We start from the raw sequence: 19,978 nt of genomic DNA on the forward strand, positions 1-19,978 counted from the left end.
AAGAACAGGTTTCAGTAATCAATAGGCGCAAATTAGAGAAGGGAGTCATAAAATGCATAAGATATCAACAACAACTAATGATTATTCAGGAATTTATAATGATCCTAATCATGACTAATAAAAAAGGTGAAAAAAAAAGGACAGGAAGGAAAGTCTAACCGGAGCGAGAAGAGGAATCGTTTATGTAGGAATCGGCACCGGTGATGCAAAGGGAATGGCGGCAGTTCTGTTACCCCCATCGAGGAAGATTCGGATCCACAGGCAAGGTCCGACCGTTGTCGGCCATGTCTTCTTTGTTCATAAGTATGGCATTCGATTGCTATATTCGAGATACCTTTAGCACCAAGCAAAGGACCACTGTCTCCTTTTCTTCGTTTCCCTCTTTGCCGAGCTCACATAACATCATAACAGTTCTGGGTTGTCCTGTTTGTTTCCCCAAGAGAATTTGGGTGTACGCGAAAGGGTTCGGATCTGGTTCCTCCCCGAGTCGCTGAGTTGGATCCTATCCAAGTCAACGTGTAAATGGGAAAAAAATTTAAAAAGAAAAATTCTGAATTTATATTTTTCTTAAGTCTTTGACATGTATTATAGATTAAAATATAAATATATCATATTTTTAATAAAAATAAAATTAATAAATATAAAAAAATTTTATAATAAGTAAAATATTTTATTTTATAAAAATAAAAAATGCTTTTAAGAATTTTAAAGTTTTTGAAAAGATATATTATTTTTAGTTTAAAATGTTTTTTAATTAAACAGAATAAAAGAGATGAAGTTCAGCCCAGAAGTTATTGTTCCGTATCAAAAGTTAAAAGCCCAACATTGGCCCAATCATTGGTCGGTCAAGATCCTACGGGGACTTAGGGCTCTATTTAAGCCCCAAATTCATCTTACTTAGACCGTGTGCTCTACGTTCTCTCTGGTTGCTCGTCAATTTTGCAGGGAGAAAGGGTAGATTCTCCAAAGACGACAATGCAGGATAGCAGTAAGTTCTTCCAGATATTCGTCAAGCTTCTAGATGGCAAAACAGCAACCCTTAGATTCACGGCTTCGCAAGTTGATGGGCTCGCCATTAAGCGACGGGTCTTCGAGATCACCAAAATCCCCACTCACTGTCAGCGCCTTATCTACAGCGGGACACAACTCAGTGAGAGTTCCGTAATCTCCAGTCCCGAATGCACTGTCCACCTCTTGCTTCGCCTCCTTGGCGGCAAGGGTGGGTTTGGCTCTCTTCTGCGAGGAGCCGCCACCAAAGCTGGTCAAAAGAAGACCAACAACTTCGACGCATGTCGTGACATGAGTGGGCGGAGGCTGCGCCACGTGAACGCTGAGAAGAGGTTGGAGGATTGGAAAGCTGAGGAGGAGGAAAGGAGATTGGAGAAGATTGCGGAGGAATTTATTAAAAAGAAGGCGAAGAAAGGGAAGAAGGGGGCTGGGGAGGGAGAGGCAGAAAAGTATGTGGAGAAGTATAGGAAAGAATCCGCCAAGTGTGCAGCGGCGGTTGAGGAGGCCGTTAGAGAGGCGTGTGGGAATGGGAACGGAAAGCGGAAGCGGAAGATGCCAAATGAGGGATTGGAGGCCAAGAGGTTGAAGATTTGGTGAGTATCTTGTCTTAGGGTTTGGAATGATGTTTAAATATGCGTATAGTCGTCTGTTTTGACATGGTTAGTCTTAACGATTGATCCACACATTCACTTCATTATTTGATTCTTATTTTAGTCACTGAGGGCCTCAACAGAGAGAGGAAAACGGATAGTTTTGTATGTGTGTTTTGAGTTTGAAAATTTGGGAAGGGTTTTAGGGCAATTGAATTTTTAAAATCTATTTTATTATGCTTTTAGAGTTTTTTTTAATAATTCATTTGCTGTTGAACGCTGATTGTCCATAATGGTACATTGGCTGAAGTATTGTCTTGTTTAATTTGCACAATATGACATCTGTTTTCTGGAAGTTCAGTTGTAGGTAATGAAAATTGCATGCATGTGCATAATTTGTTTCACTTCTGTGCTTTAAATGAATATGCTCTGCTTTAACCATGTATTTCAAAGAGTTGATTTATTTGTTCATGCCTTTATAAATCCTTCCTTCTCTGGGGTGATAGGGATTGGATTTCTGATTATTGACTTTGTTTTCTTAGGATGGGGAAGAGAAAATTGGGTGAAAGTGACAGTGAAGATACGGATGAGGATAGCAGTGATGAGGAAAATGAGAAATCTATTGTTCTAAATAATGAAAATCATTCAAATTGGAATAACGAAGCTGAAGGGGGTTCAGAGTCAGTTACTGGTGGGAAGCAAGATGGAGAATTCTCTGGTGGTGTCTTATGTGAGATTGGTTCTGAGGGAGAAAAAGATGCTACTGTGGAGCAAAATTTGAAATCTATCCCTCAAGAAGAAAATGTTCCCAGTGAAGACGATGGATTGGCTGAACCAGAGATTCATGAGGAAGCAGTACTACAGAGTTGTGGTGTAACTTGCATGGGGACTGCTGAGAGTTCTGGAATTGATGCAGTTAAGGCTAAAAAGCTGGATAATGTTGGATCTGACTCTCAGCCCTATGTTACAACTCCAGCAAGTGGGGATGGTATTGAAAGCAGGCCAATTACTGTTGAAGCCATCTCTGACTTCAAATCTGCATCTAATGGAGAAACTGTTGCAGTAAATGTTAGGGACTCTGATTTGGAGAAGCCACTGAATTTTGATGACTTCAATTCAGCAGCGGAGATGGAGGTATGCTAAGTTTAGCTTCTTGTGTTTTATTTATACTTGCAATTCGCGTTTGATTATCTACGTGGTGTTTGAATTATATTTGGCTGTTGTGGCAAAATTTGCATTTGTCAGCTCAGCTGAGATGGCTAATTTTGACTAACAATGGATTTGGTTCTTTATCATGGTTTGTATCACTTACTTGGCAAAGTTAGGAGCTCCATTTATTGTATAAGCAGTTTATACTCTTACTGACATTTGAATCAACATTTTGTACCTTTAATCAAGTAGGACTTGAAAGCAGCTAGATAAGCAACTGTGAATTATGCATGATGATTTTAGTGGGCTGCAAGATTTTGTATAACACCAGGATTTTTATTTTAGGATATTTGAAAAGGTTAGCACTTGGAAACCCATGAAAGAGAAAAAAAAAAAAAAAAAAAAAAAAAGAAGAAGAAGAAGAAAAGAAAGAAGGATGTGTGTATATGTATGTTAAATTTTTAATGGAGTCTTACCTTAGGAACGTGAATGATGAATCCATGATATGGTATGAATAACTTGTTAGGATTGTGGTTGTAATGCATTATTAATTTTTGAAGACAACATCGCCAATCATTTATGGTACTCGTTTGCCTTACCCTACCCATTTGCTGTGATAGGTTCTCGGCATGGAAAGGCTGAAGAATGAACTACAAGCACATGGGCTCAAGTGTGGGGGCACTTTGTCAGAGCGTGCTGCCCGGCTTTTTCTTCTAAAAACTACTCCTTTGGATAAGCTGCCAAAAAAACTGCTTGCTAAGAAATGAATCTATGTAGTACATATTATCTGATTAACTGTTGACGCATATATTCCCTTCAAATGTATAGTTTACTTGTAGTGCTTGTAATATGTTGTCAACTCCCGTTCAAAAAAATAATTTGCATGATGGGGATTTTCTATGACGTCATAATATTTGGTATCATATATGCCTGCAATGCATATTTTGTGGCATAAATTCTGGAATTTTCAGCATCAATGGAATTCGTCCACGAATGGTTTGTATGATTATTGGTCTTTGCAGCTATTCTTGAGTAAGTCGGTCGTGGTGGATTGTGTTTCATTTTTTAACTTGTATTAAATCAAATTTGGAAGAGTATGGTAATATATATAATGGTAATTATAGTTATTGACTTTGTACCCCTTTCAAGAGGGAAATATGTACAAAACAATCAACCAAATGGAGCGAGTGAGAAGTGCTTCTGAAGCACATGCTTCTTCCTTTTATCATTCACTTTCCCTTAATATGATATGATTCTTAGTAGTTCTCTGGAAATTTAAATTTCAGTAAGAAAATATAAATTTAAGTGAGAAATGGAAAGAGAATCAATTTATTTCACACATTTTGTGATCCGATGTGACCTGGTGATGGTGAGTTTCGGCAAACTGGACAAGAATTGTTCATCCGTAGCCACTTATCGATACAACCTACGTGGAACCAATGGTTGCATGCTGGTATGCATCTAAGTGTATCCTTGCTACAATACTCTGATAAGCATATGGCACATGTGTTATTATTGGGCCCTGTGGGCAGTCGCATGCTTTCTCCGAGGACCACCTTTTCATAGGATTCAATGGTCGCTTCATCCAATCCCACCATAGAAATGGTAGGTTGTGGGGATACCGTTGCTGTGTCGGAAGTTTGATTGGCTTGAGGCCTGGTCTGCTGAGGCCTCCTGTCAAATACGAATGCGAAAGTAACGATCCCGGCAGCAAGTACAATAGAGGGGATAGCAACGGACAAGCAAATCACTCTAAAAATTTGGAGGGCACTGGTCGATCTGCCTGAAATTTGAAGCTGTCAAAATATTTGATCTATACATGAATGTTGATTATGCTAATTAAACACTATATTATATAGTTTTGCCCAATATTTTAACTTTTTTTTAACAAGATTTTAGTTGAATCGAACTAATAACTCCCAACATCTTAAAGGAGTCGATAAATCTCAAGAAGTTTATAATGAAATGTCAACTTCTAGATCAAACAACACGCTTGACAATTCAGCTCGAACCTTAATTATTTCCATCTAGAACTACCACACCACATCATTAGTTGCCCAATATTTTTACATTACTTCTCTGAAATCTGATATGCATTTCTTTGCCACAAAAACCAAAATGGTTAATTAGCAACTCCATAAAAAAAGTCGAGACATACCATTCAGAGTATAACTTCGGGGCTTAATTACATTTTGAATGACAGAAAATGTTTCTGGGGAACTATATGAAATGTTCATTCTCGCTTTCCAGAGTTGCTATCAGTTGACATTTTTGTCAATATTTAATTGTCTAATCTAATGCCATTTGCTTAATTTGCAGTATTATCTAGTTAAGTCAACTACACACCCCTTCAAACAAGATTCGTATGTCATGAATCATGTTATTTATATTACTCGCCTGTTCCAAAATCACTAATTAAAAAAAAAAAAAAAAAAGAGAGAAAGCATGTGCAAAACCAAAGAATTTCCGACTATGTTCTCCTGTTCAACAGCTATTGGCTACCCAAAGAATATTTTGACTCAGTCAGACAGCTGCTATGCAGTCTCCCCTCCTTATTTTTTTTCCATTTTATTTGCAGTGGCAAATAAATAAAAAAATAAATCCAATATTTTAGTATTAGAGTCAATTTTAGCCACACTTTCTAATTATATCAATTCTAAGATCAAATCTAACTTTATAAGAACATGTCATGCTGCTATCATCTTTTTGTTATTATTTATTTTATGTACATTATTTTTTTTTTTTTTGTTTTACTCTTATCTGTATCAAATAAAGAAAAAAAAAAAAGAAAAGAAACTAAAACATGAGAAGATGCATGTGTCAGTTTGATAATTTATATTGTCTTTTATTTTAAATTTTAAATAATAATTTAAGCAACAAATTAAAAATGGAATCATCAGACCCCTCTCATCCAAATCGGATATGTTACTTACACATCTGATTACAATTAATATCAACATTCCTAAAAGTTAAAGATTAGAATTACCAAAATGGAAATGCAAGGCTAAATTTGATAAAAGTACTGGAAGTGATAAATTATTATTACCTGTATTAGAGTAATCGAAACAACCAATTTCTCGAGTATTGTTTGTCTTGAATCCACATATTCCACCTTGTTGTTCACACTCTTCACAAGCAGGAGAATACCAAGTGAGCCGAAGATCATCCTGAAGTGCACTGGAGAACTCTTCACCATATTGAAATGGCCAGGAAACAGGAATTGGCAATGTAATGATAATCCTGCATGATGTGGACAGTGAATCAGCAATGCTCATGGAAGCGGTCGCTAAAACTGAGGTTGTGGAATTGCTAAGACAATCAATTGTGGTGAGACGAGACTCTACAATCTGGGTTGGGCAGCTTAGAAAGGTGTAGTTGTGGTAAGCTGCAGCAACAAAAGGAGAACCTGAAAGATTGAAGCTCAGGAGACGCTTAGGAAGGCAATTATCAGAGTCATAAACTTGTATCTGTTGTGTGAGATAGTTGATCCCACGCACCAGAAAATCTCCAGAACACGGAAGTTTCAAAACTGTTTTGCTCTGATTATTGCAACTTAGATTGAAACCAGGATAACCACAATATTGGGGTTGCGGGCCTTCAAGTCGGAAGGGGAATCGGACAGAGATGTCATCCCTACTGCAACTGGAGATTGGGCAATATCCTGAGGCATGGATAATAGAAAGAAGAAAGAAAAGAAAGAAGGTTTCCAAGTTGTCCATAATGTTGAAAAGGGGTGATTGTAGAAATGGTAGACTTCTTATAATAGGAGGCTGCTTTATTTATTTTTTTTTTTTTTTTTTTTGAGCAACAACGGTTTGAGACTTCATTATAATATTGAACATTTCTAAAGTCAGCCTTTACGCAATGGCTTGTAAACAAAAATTGCTTCTAGTTTAGCCTAAGGCCACAACTAATTATCTCCAGTGCTGACAAATTAGCCTCTGGATGCCATGTATAAGATGGCCATTATTAAATCATCAAAATATATCTTAAAGACTGAGAAAGGAAAAAGGTTAAAAGTGTTAAACTTGATGACTGCAGTCTGCAAATATGGAAAAACTACAATACAGAAATGGAAATGTTTCTCTTCAAGATGATCTGTAAACTCCCTTTGCCCTCCCTCTACTGTTTAAGCAATCAACTGTCTAGATCATAAAATAAAAGCGAGTACCTTATGCTTATGACATTAAATAACATTAAATTCACTGTTCTAAGGAATACTGGTAATTTGAGTGGCGATTTGGTTATTACTTCCAACCTTATGGCTTTTTTTTTTCCTTCTCTTCCCATTAAACGACGTCGTCCTTAAAGGCATTTGCTTTTTTTTTTAATCCTTCCCCTGCATGCTGAATGTTTCTCCATTCACTAGTTGAGGCGCTCTTGGAAAAACGACGTCGTTACTGAGATCTGCTTGCCGTTTCCATCGTTGCTCTTCTTTTTTTGCTGCTTTTTTTTTTTTTTTCCAAATTTCACTTCATCTCCTATGACTCGCTTGCAATTTGGTGACAAAGCATCTCCTTCTACACCTTTTTGCTTCTTCAAATGGGTTTGCTTCTTCTTTATTTGATGGGTAACAGTTGATTTCTATTCTTTTTCATTTCATTAGCTTTACCCTTTTTTTGCTTTGGATACGGATTTTCCCATGCCGAATAGTGAGGCCACTATTCTTCTTTTGAGCATGCTCTTGCTAATCATTTCATCTTTCACGCTTTTGATACTATGTTTGGTATGTTTCTATAATTGTTTTGTACCCTTTGACATTTTAATTTCTTCTTAAAATTTTTATTAGTGTTTTTGTTTTGTGTTTCTGTTGTTGGGTTTTTGGTTTTCTTCTTTCAATTCTCGGTAGTCGGTATGTCATGCATTTACCTTTCTTCATTGTTTTCTTATAGTCCTTAATTTTATATATTTAGTTGATTTCTTTTTTATGATGTTTTATTTACTTATTTGATTTTTCTGAGTTATTCGATTATTGTATGATTTTGATTTGTTGATGTAGATTTTATTTTGGGATTCTTTTCCTTGAATTGTTGATCTTAGTTTGATTTTGCATTGTGTTCACTGTAAAACTGCCCATTTTCCTTCATGATATATTTTATTTGTGAAATCAGTTGATCTGTATTGGTTACTGTTATATCAAAGCATATGTATGTTTCTTCCACTATAAACAGCAAAAGAATAGCCAGTGGAAAACAGCTGATATTTATTGAATAATCTTTCCTTGAAGTATAACATTACCTTGCATGTCTAAACAATTGCCTTATAGGCTGGCATTATCTTTGGACCAGCTGTCCTTAGTTGCAACGAAACATTCCTGGACTCAGTTTTTTAAGCAAAAGAGATGTGGGTTCTGAGCAACATTCTTTGTCTTTCTTATGGCTGTGAAAACACATTAATGCTGCGTAATTGGCACAATTGTGCATTGGCCTCAACTGGTGCTTCCAATTAATTATTTATAAATTTTGGAGTTCTAGAGTTAATTATAACTGTAATCTTTGACTTTTTTTTTTTTTTCAATTGTTATGATCCTTTCCTTTTTTAACATTTTTCTATTTCTTCTTTATCAGCTGGTTTCATTTTTGTATGCTGATAAATTTGATTGTATTGATACTTTGTGCATCCAGCAACAACAGAACTCCAATTCTGGCTAAGCCTTGAGCATCCTCCACCAAGTTATCTCCGCTGAAGGGCCTGATGCACTCTATAGAGGAATGGGTGCACTCCCAGCATCAATCACCTTTCAGGTAATGGATCTACTTGAATTGTTTTATTAGTTTCTCTATTTTTAAAGTTTTGTAGGAATCTCCCATGGAAGATACTCATTTCATGTGCAAGTTTATTATGGTGTATTCAAGATTAAATACCTCATGATTTCTCATGTATGTATGTATTTGCCCTTTCATCTTATTGTGTCCTATCCCTCAAAGAGAGATAATACTAAAAGAGTGAAAGCTCTGGGTCTCATGGTAGTGGGGACCTTGGGGTACTTCATATAGGTAGGACTATGGTTTTAAATCGCTGTCGCGGTCACAGATAACGGAAATGGCCCTGTAATGGCCGTAACGTAACAATAACGGCCTGGTGCTACGCAACTTTTTTTTGAAAATTTTGTAAAGTTCATGAAGTGAGTAAAATATATATATATATATATATATATATATATATATATATATATGCCCCCTGCCTATAACTGCCGTTACGTAACGGCCGTAACGGTTGATAACGGCTGTTACCCGTTACGTAATGGCCATTACACCCCTAATTTTTTTTCGCCATTAAATAACGGTAATATCGGTAACGGTAGTTAAAAATTCCTGTAAATAATGGTCGTTACGTAACATAACGGCCGTTATTTCATTCCATGGGTAGGACTATTGGTGATTGCTAAAATATATATATTTATTTGTGTTTTTGTTGATCTGCCTATTCTACTTGGAGTCCAACCATAGTGGCAAAAACACTAATACTTAAGTGCTTATAGAGTCAGTACTGTTTTTGGTTTATTTATTATATTTGATCTGCCTGCAGACATTAAATAAAGATAGATAAATTATTTTGATGATCCATTTAATAATAGTAAAAATGGTAATAGCGTGAATATAGACTACAGAGCAATAGAAAAGAATGTAAATTATACTAAAAGGATTAGATCTTTAGAAGTAAAGGAAGCACTTAAGAGAATGAAAGTGGGTAAAGCCTGTGGACCCGATGAAATACTAATTGAAGTGTGGAAGTGTTTGGAAGATATGAGAGTGGCATGGTTAACTAAATTATTTAATAAGATTCTAAACTCAAAGAAAATGCCTGATGAATGGAGGAGTATTTTAGTACCTATTTTTAAAAATAAGTGAGACATACAGAGTTGCTCAAACTATAGGGGAATTAAACTCACGAGCCATACTATGAAGTTGTGGGAGAGAGTTTTGGAACATCGACTGCGTCATGATACTTCTATCTCTCCCAATCAATTTGGCTTTATGTCCGGTCGTTCAATTATGGAAGCGAACTTTTTCATTATGGAGAAATATAGAGATGTGAAGAAAGATCTACACATGGTTTTTATCGATTTGGAGAAGGCTTATGATAGTGTTCGAATAGATGTCTTATGGAGAGTGTTAGAACGAAAGAGGGTATCTATTAGGTACATACAAGTGTTGAAAGATATGTATGAAGGAGTAACTATTATTGTGCGTACAGTGGGAGGGGACACAAGAGATTTTCCTATCTCAATTGGTTTACACCAAGGTTCAGCTGTAAGCCCTTACCTTTTTACATTAGTTTTAGATGAATTGACGAAACATATACAAGAGAGTATCCATTGGTACATGATGTTTGCAGATGATATAGTTCTGATAGATGAGACGCGAGAAGGAGTCAATAGAAAGCTAGAACTTTGGAGAAGTACTCTAGAGTCAAAGGGCTTTAAGTTAAGTAGAACGAAGAAATAATACATGCATTGCAAGTTCAATAAAGGCCGAACTAGTTATAGGGAAGGAGTTAGTTTGAATGGAGTGGTACTGTTCCAAAGTAATCACTTTAAATATCTCGGCTCATTTCTTCAAGTAGATGGGGGATGTGAGGAGGATGTTAGTCATGGGATTAAAGCCGGATGATTGAAGTGGAGACTTGCTACAGGAGTTCTATGTGATCGCAAGATTCCTAATAAGTTGAAAGGAAAATTTTACCGTACAGCCATACGATCGGCCATGTTATATAGAGTGTTTGGCACAGAAGGAATCGTATGTGTCTAAGATAAAAGTTGCGGAGATGAGAATATTAAGGTGAATGAGTGTCCATACTAGACTAGATAAAATCCATAATGAGAGTATCAGAGAAAAAGTAGGAGTGGTGCCAATTGAGGATAAGTTGAGAGAAGGAAGATTGAGGTGGTTTGGTCATGTGAAGCGTAGACATACGGAGGCTCCAGTTAGACAAGTAGAGCACATTAGGTTAGAGGATAGAAAGAAAAGAAAGGGTAGACCTAAACTGACTTGGAGGAGACTAATACAACATGACCTAGAAGTATTACACATTTCCGAGGATTTAACCCAAAATCATTTAGAGTAGAAAAAGAGAATCCATATAGCCGACTCTAAATTTTTGGGATAAAGGCTTAGTTGAGTTGAGTTGTATTGTATTTGATCTGCCTGCAAGAAAACTACAATTGTTTGCTAGAATGAGCATAGTATGTCAATTGACTTATATGAGCTTAATCTAAACAATAGTTTTTTGTCCAATCAGATAACAAGATGCTTAAGATCTGAGAGGAATGTCAGCAAGGTCAAACCTGGTGTTGCTTATCCTGTTTTAACATCAAACACTCCCAAGGAGGTTGTGGTAAGTTGATTTAATTCTTCAATCAGTTTTTGGATTCCTGTCTTGGATCATTGTATGATATTCTTCACATTCAAATTTTTCTAACATTCGATGATTACACAATATGGAGACTTAATATGGTATCTACTGTTATTGGGGTGTTGCTGACACTTTATTTGCTAATCTTTTACTTATGTTTTTAAATCTTTATATGCATTTCCTATAGTAGATAGATTGAAATTTTATATTGTTCTCTTCAAGTACAGCCTGATAAAGTATGTTCACAGCTTGGTTTATTCATAAAGCATGTAGAAGGACATTATGAGTACTTCCTCAAACTACTTTAGATGTAAAATTTAGAAAGAGAAAAGAATATAAGACTACTATTAGTTGTTGTTGTTATTACTATTAATTTTGTCTTTGTAGTTGTATTTATTTTTACAGTTTTTTGGCTCATAAATATAGCAATTTATGACCAACCAATTAGATCTGCAGGCATGAGATTAGTAACCTATCAATCTTTCATCTTTTTTAATCGTACATGTACAGATGAATGAAAACACAGAAGATGGCATAGAAGGGAAGAAGAACATGAAAGGAGCAGCAGGTAGTTAAGATTGATATTAAATTGTTTCAAGTAATTATATTGATCTTATTGATTGCTCTTGCTCATGATTTTCTGTGTTTTTGTCATCTGGATGTTGCTTCTCTGGGCTTGAAATTTTTGGCCTGGAACAGTGTATCTTGGTAAGTATACCATTCATGCACTTCAGATTGAAATCTATCATTTTTATTGTGCAGTGAAGTTGTAATCTAAATTGGATAATGTTTTGTTAATTTGAAAGGAGCTTATGATGAAGAAGAATCTGCAGCAAGAGCATATGATTTGGCTGCTCTCATCTACTGGGAACTTCAAATTCCACAAATTTTCCAGTACAATCTGATACTTTCCATGAAATTTTCCAAGTTTATTCAATTATGTGATGGTCTATATCTGTGTATGTATGTATACATATAAATGTAACATTCTTTCTTGGGTTTTGATGTATATACCATATAGGTATCTGAGTATGGGAAAGAATTTGAAACAATGAAAATTCTAACAAAAGAGGAGTACCCGGCCAGTCTAAGAATGTAATTATTCCCTTGATATCCCTTTTTTTCCAGATAATTTTACTACTATTATGTTCGTAATTATATATTAATTTGAGTAATTGTAACTTTGCACTGCAGGCGCCATCACAATGGAAGACGGGAAGCAAGAAGAGGGAGAGTGGAAACTGGAAACAAGTATCTCTCTCTAGGCACTTACAGTGAGTTTAACCGCCTAAAGCTATTAATTATGTATTATGGGTTGGGACATTAATAAAAATTTAATAAATAATTAAAAGAAATATATATAAAAAAAAACTATTGAAAGAGATTAGAATTTAATATATATATATTATTGCAAATTCATCTTTTAGTTTTTCCTATATGGTAGCTTTACCCTGTTCTGGCAATAGAAGGAAAAGGAATATAACAGCTTTTAAGTAGCCACAATTTGATGTTTTATTTAATTTTTTTTTTTTTTTAGGTGAGTGAAATTATGAAGAAAAATAAATTTATTATTTTTTAAAATATTGTGCTCTCCTGATATATTCAGGTCTTCTTTTAGAATTTCTTGCATTCTTTTTAGTCTTTGATGATTAAACACTTTTTGGTCCTGTAATGCTAGAGAAAGCAAAGAAGGGGAACTATCATGTATAAACTCTCTGTGAACGTTTGTGTCTACTATTATTTTTCAGGATCTATTTGATGTTACTACGACCTTAAGTTTATATGGAGCTGTGTAATATTGGGTATTTATTTGTCTTTACCTCGATTTTGTAGGATGTATGTGCTTATGTAATAAGTTCTTGAAGGGAGATGGATTGGTGGACACTGAGGATGTGATGATATTTATAGCTTGAGTTTAATAAACTCATATCAACTATAAATTCAATTTTCTAATTTAGTCCGTGTTTTCGTTTTTCCAAACGGCATATAAGTTTTTTATTTATAATTTGAACCATTTGAGAAGTGAAAGAAAATCAGTATTCTGGATTATTTCTTCTCATATCCTACATATCTCAACCAAGCAACGTGGCAATGTAGCGTTTGAAAGTTGAAGGAAAAAAAATTGGTTTAAAAGAAAATTTTAAAACACAACAAGTAATAAATATAATTTAATAAACAATTAATGTAATTTAAAATTATATTTACATTAAATATTTAAATTTTATTCACTTTAATAAAAAAAAAAATCTATAACCATTACTATAGTTTTGTAAATTTTGACTACTAATATATATTTAACTCAACTAAACTTTTATCCCAAAAATTTGGGGTCGGCTATATGGATTTGCTTTCTCCACTCTAAACGATTTTGAGTTAAATCCTCATAAATGTGTAATGTTTCTAGGTCATGTTGTACTACTTTTCTCCAAGTCAATTTAGATCTATCTCTTTTTTTCGTTCTATCCTCTAAACTAATATGCTCTACTTGTCTAACTGGAGCATCCGTATGTCTACGTTTCACATGATCAAACCATCTCAATCAGCCTTCTCTCAACTTATCTTCAATTGACACCACTACTACCTTTTCTCTAATACTCTCATTACGGACTTTATCTAGTCTAGTATAGCCACTCATCCACCTTAACATTCTCATCTCAGCAACTCTTATCTAGTCTAGTATGGTCACCTTAACACTCACTACCATATAACATAGTCGGTCGTATGGCTGTACGGTAAAATTTTCCTTTAAACTTATTGAAACTACTAATATATATAAAACTATAATTTCTTTTATATGAATAATTTGTATTTTAAAATTTTCATTATATAAAATATTCAATTCTATTTATTTTAAATATAATATATAAAAAATGTGTGTATATTATTATCAAAAATATATTTTATATTTAATTAATAACTTATATAAATAAATAAACTAATATAACGAATATAATTTACATAAATTAACCCATTTTAGTGACAACTCGACATGGTTGGTCTACATTTAATATTCTACGTAAAAAAAAAAAGGAAATTAAATAAAATAAAATTTAAAAAAATCAATATATCTGAATTGTTTCCTTTTCACTTTCCATATAAACAAATATAGGTAGTGTCGCAAGAACTTTGCAGTCGCTAGACGATTCTCACCAAAGTGAGAAAAGTGAGGAGACGTTACTTTAATTTTGAGGGAAATTAAAGAAAATCGTTTGTAAAAATTGAAATCCACTTTGAAAACAGAGATTCTAGGTTCGGGGTTCGTATACGGGTGGGAAAGGTGTTAGGCACCCAACCTCATTCCTCAACGAGGGTAAGCAAATTTAATGTTGTGCTTTTTATAAATTGATAATTTAGGGGTTGGAATGATGATGTTAATCCTTTGTACGAATAAAAGGAATATTTGACATTTCACTATTTTGGGATTATCCAAAAACACAAGTACATGAGATAACCCTTCAATGAATAGGTGTTGTATAATGAATTTTGTTGGGGGTTAATTTGAATACTGAAGTTGTGATATTTTAGTTTGAATTTAAGCTAAGAGAATTCGGGTAAGGACTCTCTCCTGATCTATTCTGTTAAAATTCAGCGGATTTCGGGTAAAGACTCTCCCCCGATCTCCACATATTTTATTTTTTAAGATTTTTGCCTAGAATTCGGGTAAGAACTCTCCCCCAATCTCTTAATATATTGTGTTAAAAATTATGTTGAGTTCGGGTAAGAACTCTCCCCTGATCTCTTAATATATTGCGTTAAAAATTAGACTGAATTCGTGTAAAAACTCTCCCCCTATCTCTTAATATATTACGTTAAAAATTAGACTGAGTTCAGGTAAGAACTCTCCCCCGATCTCTTAATATATTGCATTAAAAATTAGACTGAGTTCGGATAAGAACTCTCCCCCGATCTCTTAATATGTTGCGTTAAAAATTATTAGACTGAATCTCTTAATATGTGGCATTAAAAATTAGACTGAGTTCGGGTAAAATGTAACAGCCCGATCCTTCTCCAGTTAGTATTGTCCGCTTTGGCCCATGGGCCAAAGCGGACAATACTAACTGGAGAAGGATCGGGCTGTTACATTTAGTGGTATCAGAGCTGGACTCCCTCTAGTACGGTGTGTGGTGCGAGGACGCACCAGGCGGAAGCTGGTGGGCTTGTCACGACCCAGGGATGGGGTTGGGACGTGCTTGTTCAACCAGCCACGACCGGGTGAAAACTTCGTGTCCCACATCGGAAACGGGAAGAAAATATTTGGGCCATATATGTGGGAGCCTTCCTCACCTGGTCAGCGCGCTTTTGGGAATGAAACCTCCCAAGGGACAAATCCGTGAGGCCCATGGGCCAAAGCGGACAATACTAACTGGAGAAGGATCGGGCTGTTACATAAAAACTCTCCCCCGATCTCTTAATATGTTGCGTTAAAAATTATACTAAGTTCGGGTAAGAACTCTCCCCCGATCTCTTAATATGTTTATTGGAATGGCGTTTTATAAGAACTTTGAAACTAAGGATTCGGGTAAAGGGTCCTTCTTGACTCCTTTTATATGGGAACGAAGTACCGAAGACACAGGAAACTCCCATGTAAAGCTTTTCCTGGCCTACGGGACCTTATAACTAGATGGTAGATGAAAGACCGAACTCCTTGCCAATCTTCCGCATGATCGCTATATCAGAACTCTTTGATTTGTGACATCCGATCTCTTTTTAGTCGCTCGCCTAGGATCCGAACTTATCTTGATTCCCGATCTATTGTCTTATTGCCTGGGTTCGTTTCAAGGCTCGATCTCACAACTTATTTGTTTGACCTCATCTTGTTTCCGACCTATTCGACCTTTGCTACACCTATCTTCTTTTATCATTTTTTTTTCCTTTATTCAGACCAAAAACTCTCATGTTAAAATACTCCTGCCTATATTCTCTAGAGTATTTATGAGTCGCCTATGACTCGAATGTCTACTCTCAAAAAGAATGAAAACTAGGTAATGATAAATGGAGTTTACGAATAAATAGAAAAAGAAGGCACAGGAAATAACTACGGGCCTAGATAACCTATTCTGAGATTCAATGTGACTGGATATAAAAGAAAATTTAAAAGAAAACTGAAAAAAACAAACCGAGGGTATTCAACAAAATGACAGTTTAAACGCTTACATGTGGAAAGTTGATGTGACAGGCGAGCTAACTCCGATATCCACAAATCTTGGAGAGATGAAAGCTGACGGCCGAAGGTCTTAAGCTTACCCGAGGTAATGGGAATAGATTGGAATGTGGTTGAGCTCGGAGGGTAATGCACAGATATTAGGGCGGTGGGAATGAGGCTGAGTGAAGATGGTTTCACAAGGTAGTGCGCAGGTACTAAAAATGAAAATCTCAGGATTTAGAGCTCCCTTTTATGAAATAGTTCAGAAAAATGGTTTCTAAAGTTTCTCAATACTTTGAAAACTCTGAATGACAAGCAGCAAGACTGAATCAAAGTCCAGAGTCTTTCCACGATAATCACTTTCTTCTCCCCTTTCTACAGTGTTGCATATAGGTATTTATAGGGATTGAGTGTCCAAAATGAAGGGTCAGGATTTTATTAGGGGGACACAGAAGGCTAAGATTCAAAAGGACATAATCTGATGTCTGAGAATTAAAGAGAATCAAAATAAAGGGTCGGGATTCTGTTCAGAATATCTGTCCTTTCTCCCCTTAATCCAACGGTCAAGGGTCTTGCCTTACGAAATGGATCCAAAGGCTGGGAATAAAAGACGCCAAATCTTTCATCTGCTTTTGATCTAAGGGCTCCAAATCCATTCTTACAATTATAATCAACGGTGTAGATCAGGATGTACGGGGCTGCTTTAACCGTTTTGGCATCTGGCGGCTAAGAGGGTGTCCTTGTGAATGAGATGTGTGGTGAGGATCTCATCATGCCTGCAATGCTTTAACTAAGTCAGATCTAATGGTGGGGGGAAGCTAATTAAAGGCCATGATTGGTAGTTATTAAACTCCCTAAGTTCTCCGATCTTACAGGTCGTTCCTTGCTTTTCCGATCTTCCCATTATGACCATCCCCTTTTAGGGTCATTATTTCGATCTCTATTTCTTGCATCGGGTCCCCTCTTATTTCTCGATCTCTCTCATTCCTGATCTTTCCCCTCTATCTAACTTGCCTTGGTTATTTTTTTGATCTCTGATAAGTGTACTCGATCTTATCCCTAGACGAATCGTCATTCGCTGATCCATGATTTTGGAAATTTGTTCAATTCGATGACCTTAGTTGATCGATCTCATTTATCCGATTTTTTTACTATGTTTCTGGAACCTTCTTGTGACGTGTCAAAGAGGCGGCCCGATCCCGCTAACCGATGCGTTACTTAAGACTCCATGAGCATTTAATGCTCATACGGGTATAAATAGGGGAAAGGTGAGTCATTTGTTTCCTTATGTCATTTTCAAACCTTTCCCTAGCAATTTCAACACTTCCTCTCGCTTTCTAAAGTTTTCAGGCGCCGATTCACACTCCGATAAAGGTTTTGATTTTTTCTCAATTAATTTTCCTTTTTATTTTGTGAAAATGAGTGGTACCGAGGGTCAGAGAGCAGCGAGCCCGCCTTCCATCAATATTTCATGGACTTCAGAAGAAGGCGACGCAACTAGACTAGGCGGATGATCCAGCACAGCCATCATTCCGGTTACTAGTCCGGCTACCAGACCGAAGCGAGGAACGTCTTCGAGAAAGGAAAACCTGCTAGTTGATGAGCTACCGTCAGTCTAGAGAGAAACCGATCTCCAATCCATAAGTTAGGAGTACAATCTACGGATCGACTCTTTTGAACTGATCAGATGCCATGGCGATCTTCGGGCCGATCACTTCTTTGAAGAAGGCGATCTTATCATAGTGTACGAGGAGCAGCTGAAGGCCGGGCTCCATTTTCCCTTGGATGGATTTTACAAGGCCGTCCTAAAGTTCCACCATGTCTCGGTAGCTCAAGTGCATCCGAACTCCTAGCGGACTTTAGTAGCCTTCAGAGGCCTTTGCTGAGCCAAGAGACTGGAGCCCACGATTAAGGTCTTTGCCGAGCTGCATAGGCTTTCCTGAAGAAAGGATGATGAATTTTGGTTCTTTCAGGCAAAGCCGAACTGCGAGCTTTTCAGTGATCTCCCTTCTTCGCTGAAGAACTGGAAGGATCGATTTTTCATCCTTAGGAGCAAGGATAGAAACGGTTTTGAGGGGATCCAAATAATTGGAATTATTTGGTCCCCCAACTACCTAAGAAGCTTGCTTTAAATGAAGACGAAGACGCCATGGTGAAGGAATTAAAAACAAATGCGGCGACCCATAAATATTTGTGCTTAGATGCGGTGATGGCCGAACTGAAATGGTGGATGATGCGGCTGATCTCCTTCGAAGATTACGAGTTTCAGCTTTCTGACCTCAGTCCTGCTACCAGTATAATCCAGATCTCTAGTCTCTCAACCTTAGCAAACTCACTGACTTCTTCTTTGTGCAGGTATGGCAGGCGGTGACGCTTCCAAAGAGAGCTGCAAGCGAAAGAGGGAGGTCTTCCGAAAGGTACGAGCAATGAAGGAGGCCACTGCCACCGCTGCTCAGACACCTCGCCAAGACATGGTAGAAGCACCGAGCTCTCCTCTTGGACCTCAGGAGCAGTCGGTCTCAGAAGTAGAGGTCGTCGTCTCTCCTCCTCAGCAGATCGAATGTCCGCCTCCTTCGATCTCTTCCAATGCAGAAGGGGAGTCTTCTGGCCCTACTGTTAGAACGCTCTCCCGAAGGGCTCAACTCCTTATCCAATCGCTGGAAAGGAACCGTTCCACCCGAGGGAATCCTGGTCTAGCCAAGGTCATTAGCGCTTCCATCTGCTTCCAAGAAGATCGAAACCAATTGGCTAAGGAGAGTATTGATGATATTTTAACTTAGACAATGAGTTTGGGCTTGGAGGCTATTGCAAACTAACACGTGATCAGAGAAAAAGCCCATGTCTTAAGGAAGAAGATTCTTAAGGCAGTCCAAGATGCTTCAGCTGTAAAGGCTCAGCTCTCCTCTGCCAATGATTACATCGCCAAACTGGAAGATCGGGTGAAGTATTACGAAGAGGGATAGCCGAAGTGGAACTGGAACTTAAAGCCTCACGGGCTGGTCGATCTGCCGATCTCGCTCATTTTTCTGAGGAACTTCGGGCGAAAGAGGAGGAGCTCCAAGCAAAGGAGGAGGAGAGCACCACAAAAGAGGCTGGGGCATATGTGAATGCCCATAACGACCTTTTGTCCGAATTAAAGAAGCGTTATCCTAAGGAGGACTTCTCCTGGATGGATAAGCTCATCCTAGAGGCCGAAGAGGATAGCGATGAGGAGCCCGAGGGCGAGGAGAGAGAGAGGGATGTAACTGGGGCGCAGGGCGGAGAAGACCCCCCTCGCTAAGTGACTTGTATATATTTTATTTTTGAAATGAATTGAAGTCTTTTATGTTCAATTGCTTGATGAGATCGGAAAGCATCCAAACCAAACTGTCTGAGTACTTTATTGATTGAATCTAGTTGAACATTAAACCTGAGGGCGACTATTAATCAAAAAATAAGAGATTGGAAAAATATTACACGCGAACATGAGATCGAACAGAGCCATGACTAAATACCGGATGGAACTTTAGAATATTAGAATTGCAAAAATTTGACACTGACTTGAACTTTTAAGGTCGGAACCATTATTAGACCAGATAAGAAACTTAACTTCATTTTGAGGAATATCTGGGGAATTCACACGGGAGGCCCAATCACAACATTAGTTAAATGAAATTCTGCGATATTTGTACATAGAGAGATCGGAGAACAATAGCAGGCAAGGTCGGATGGTCCGGAGACCCAATATTGACTC

At 37.0% G+C, this 19,978-nt stretch overlaps 2 protein-coding genes and 1 long non-coding RNA gene across 5 annotated transcripts; 2 read left to right on the forward strand and 1 right to left on the reverse strand.

The window, feature by feature from the left end:
• The first annotated feature begins 890 nt into the window (after nt 1–890).
• Nucleotides 891–3,746, forward strand: LOC110653343 (uncharacterized). Its single transcript, XM_021808937.2, has 3 exons — nt 891–1,601; nt 2,141–2,732; nt 3,368–3,746. Exons 1-3 carry the CDS (start codon nt 976–978, stop codon nt 3,512–3,514), a joined length of 1,365 nt encoding a protein of 454 aa, XP_021664629.2. The 5' UTR covers nt 891–975; the 3' UTR covers nt 3,515–3,746.
• A 307-nt stretch (nt 3,747–4,053) lies between these two features.
• LOC110653354 (putative RING-H2 finger protein ATL21A) lies at nt 4,054–6,492 on the reverse strand. Its single transcript, XM_021808948.2, has 2 exons — nt 5,794–6,492; nt 4,054–4,530 (listed from the first exon to the last, which is right to left on the reverse strand). The coding sequence occupies exons 1-2, from the start codon at nt 6,464–6,466 to the stop codon at nt 4,082–4,084; spliced, it is 1,122 nt and encodes a 373-aa protein (XP_021664640.2). The 5' UTR covers nt 6,467–6,492; the 3' UTR covers nt 4,054–4,081.
• A 605-nt stretch (nt 6,493–7,097) lies between these two features.
• Nucleotides 7,098–13,151, forward strand: LOC110653362 (uncharacterized). 3 transcript variants are annotated; one of them, XR_009146072.1, is made up of 8 exons: nt 7,098–7,599; nt 8,372–8,491; nt 10,989–11,084; nt 11,613–11,810; nt 11,909–11,996; nt 12,124–12,197; nt 12,297–12,376; nt 12,936–13,151. It is a non-coding gene; the product is annotated as an uncharacterized LOC110653362 (long non-coding RNA). The 3 variants fall into 3 exon arrangements; XR_009146073.1 differs by having other exon boundaries at nt 7,098–7,317; XR_009146071.1 differs by lacking the exon at nt 7,098–7,599 and having other exon boundaries at nt 7,619–8,491.
• Nucleotides 13,152–19,978: the final 6,827 nt, after the last annotated feature.

Source organism: Hevea brasiliensis, chromosome 2, assembly GCF_030052815.1.
Source record: "Hevea brasiliensis isolate MT/VB/25A 57/8 chromosome 2, ASM3005281v1, whole genome shotgun sequence".
In the NCBI taxonomy this organism is placed as follows: Eukaryota; Viridiplantae; Streptophyta; class Magnoliopsida; order Malpighiales; family Euphorbiaceae; genus Hevea; species Hevea brasiliensis.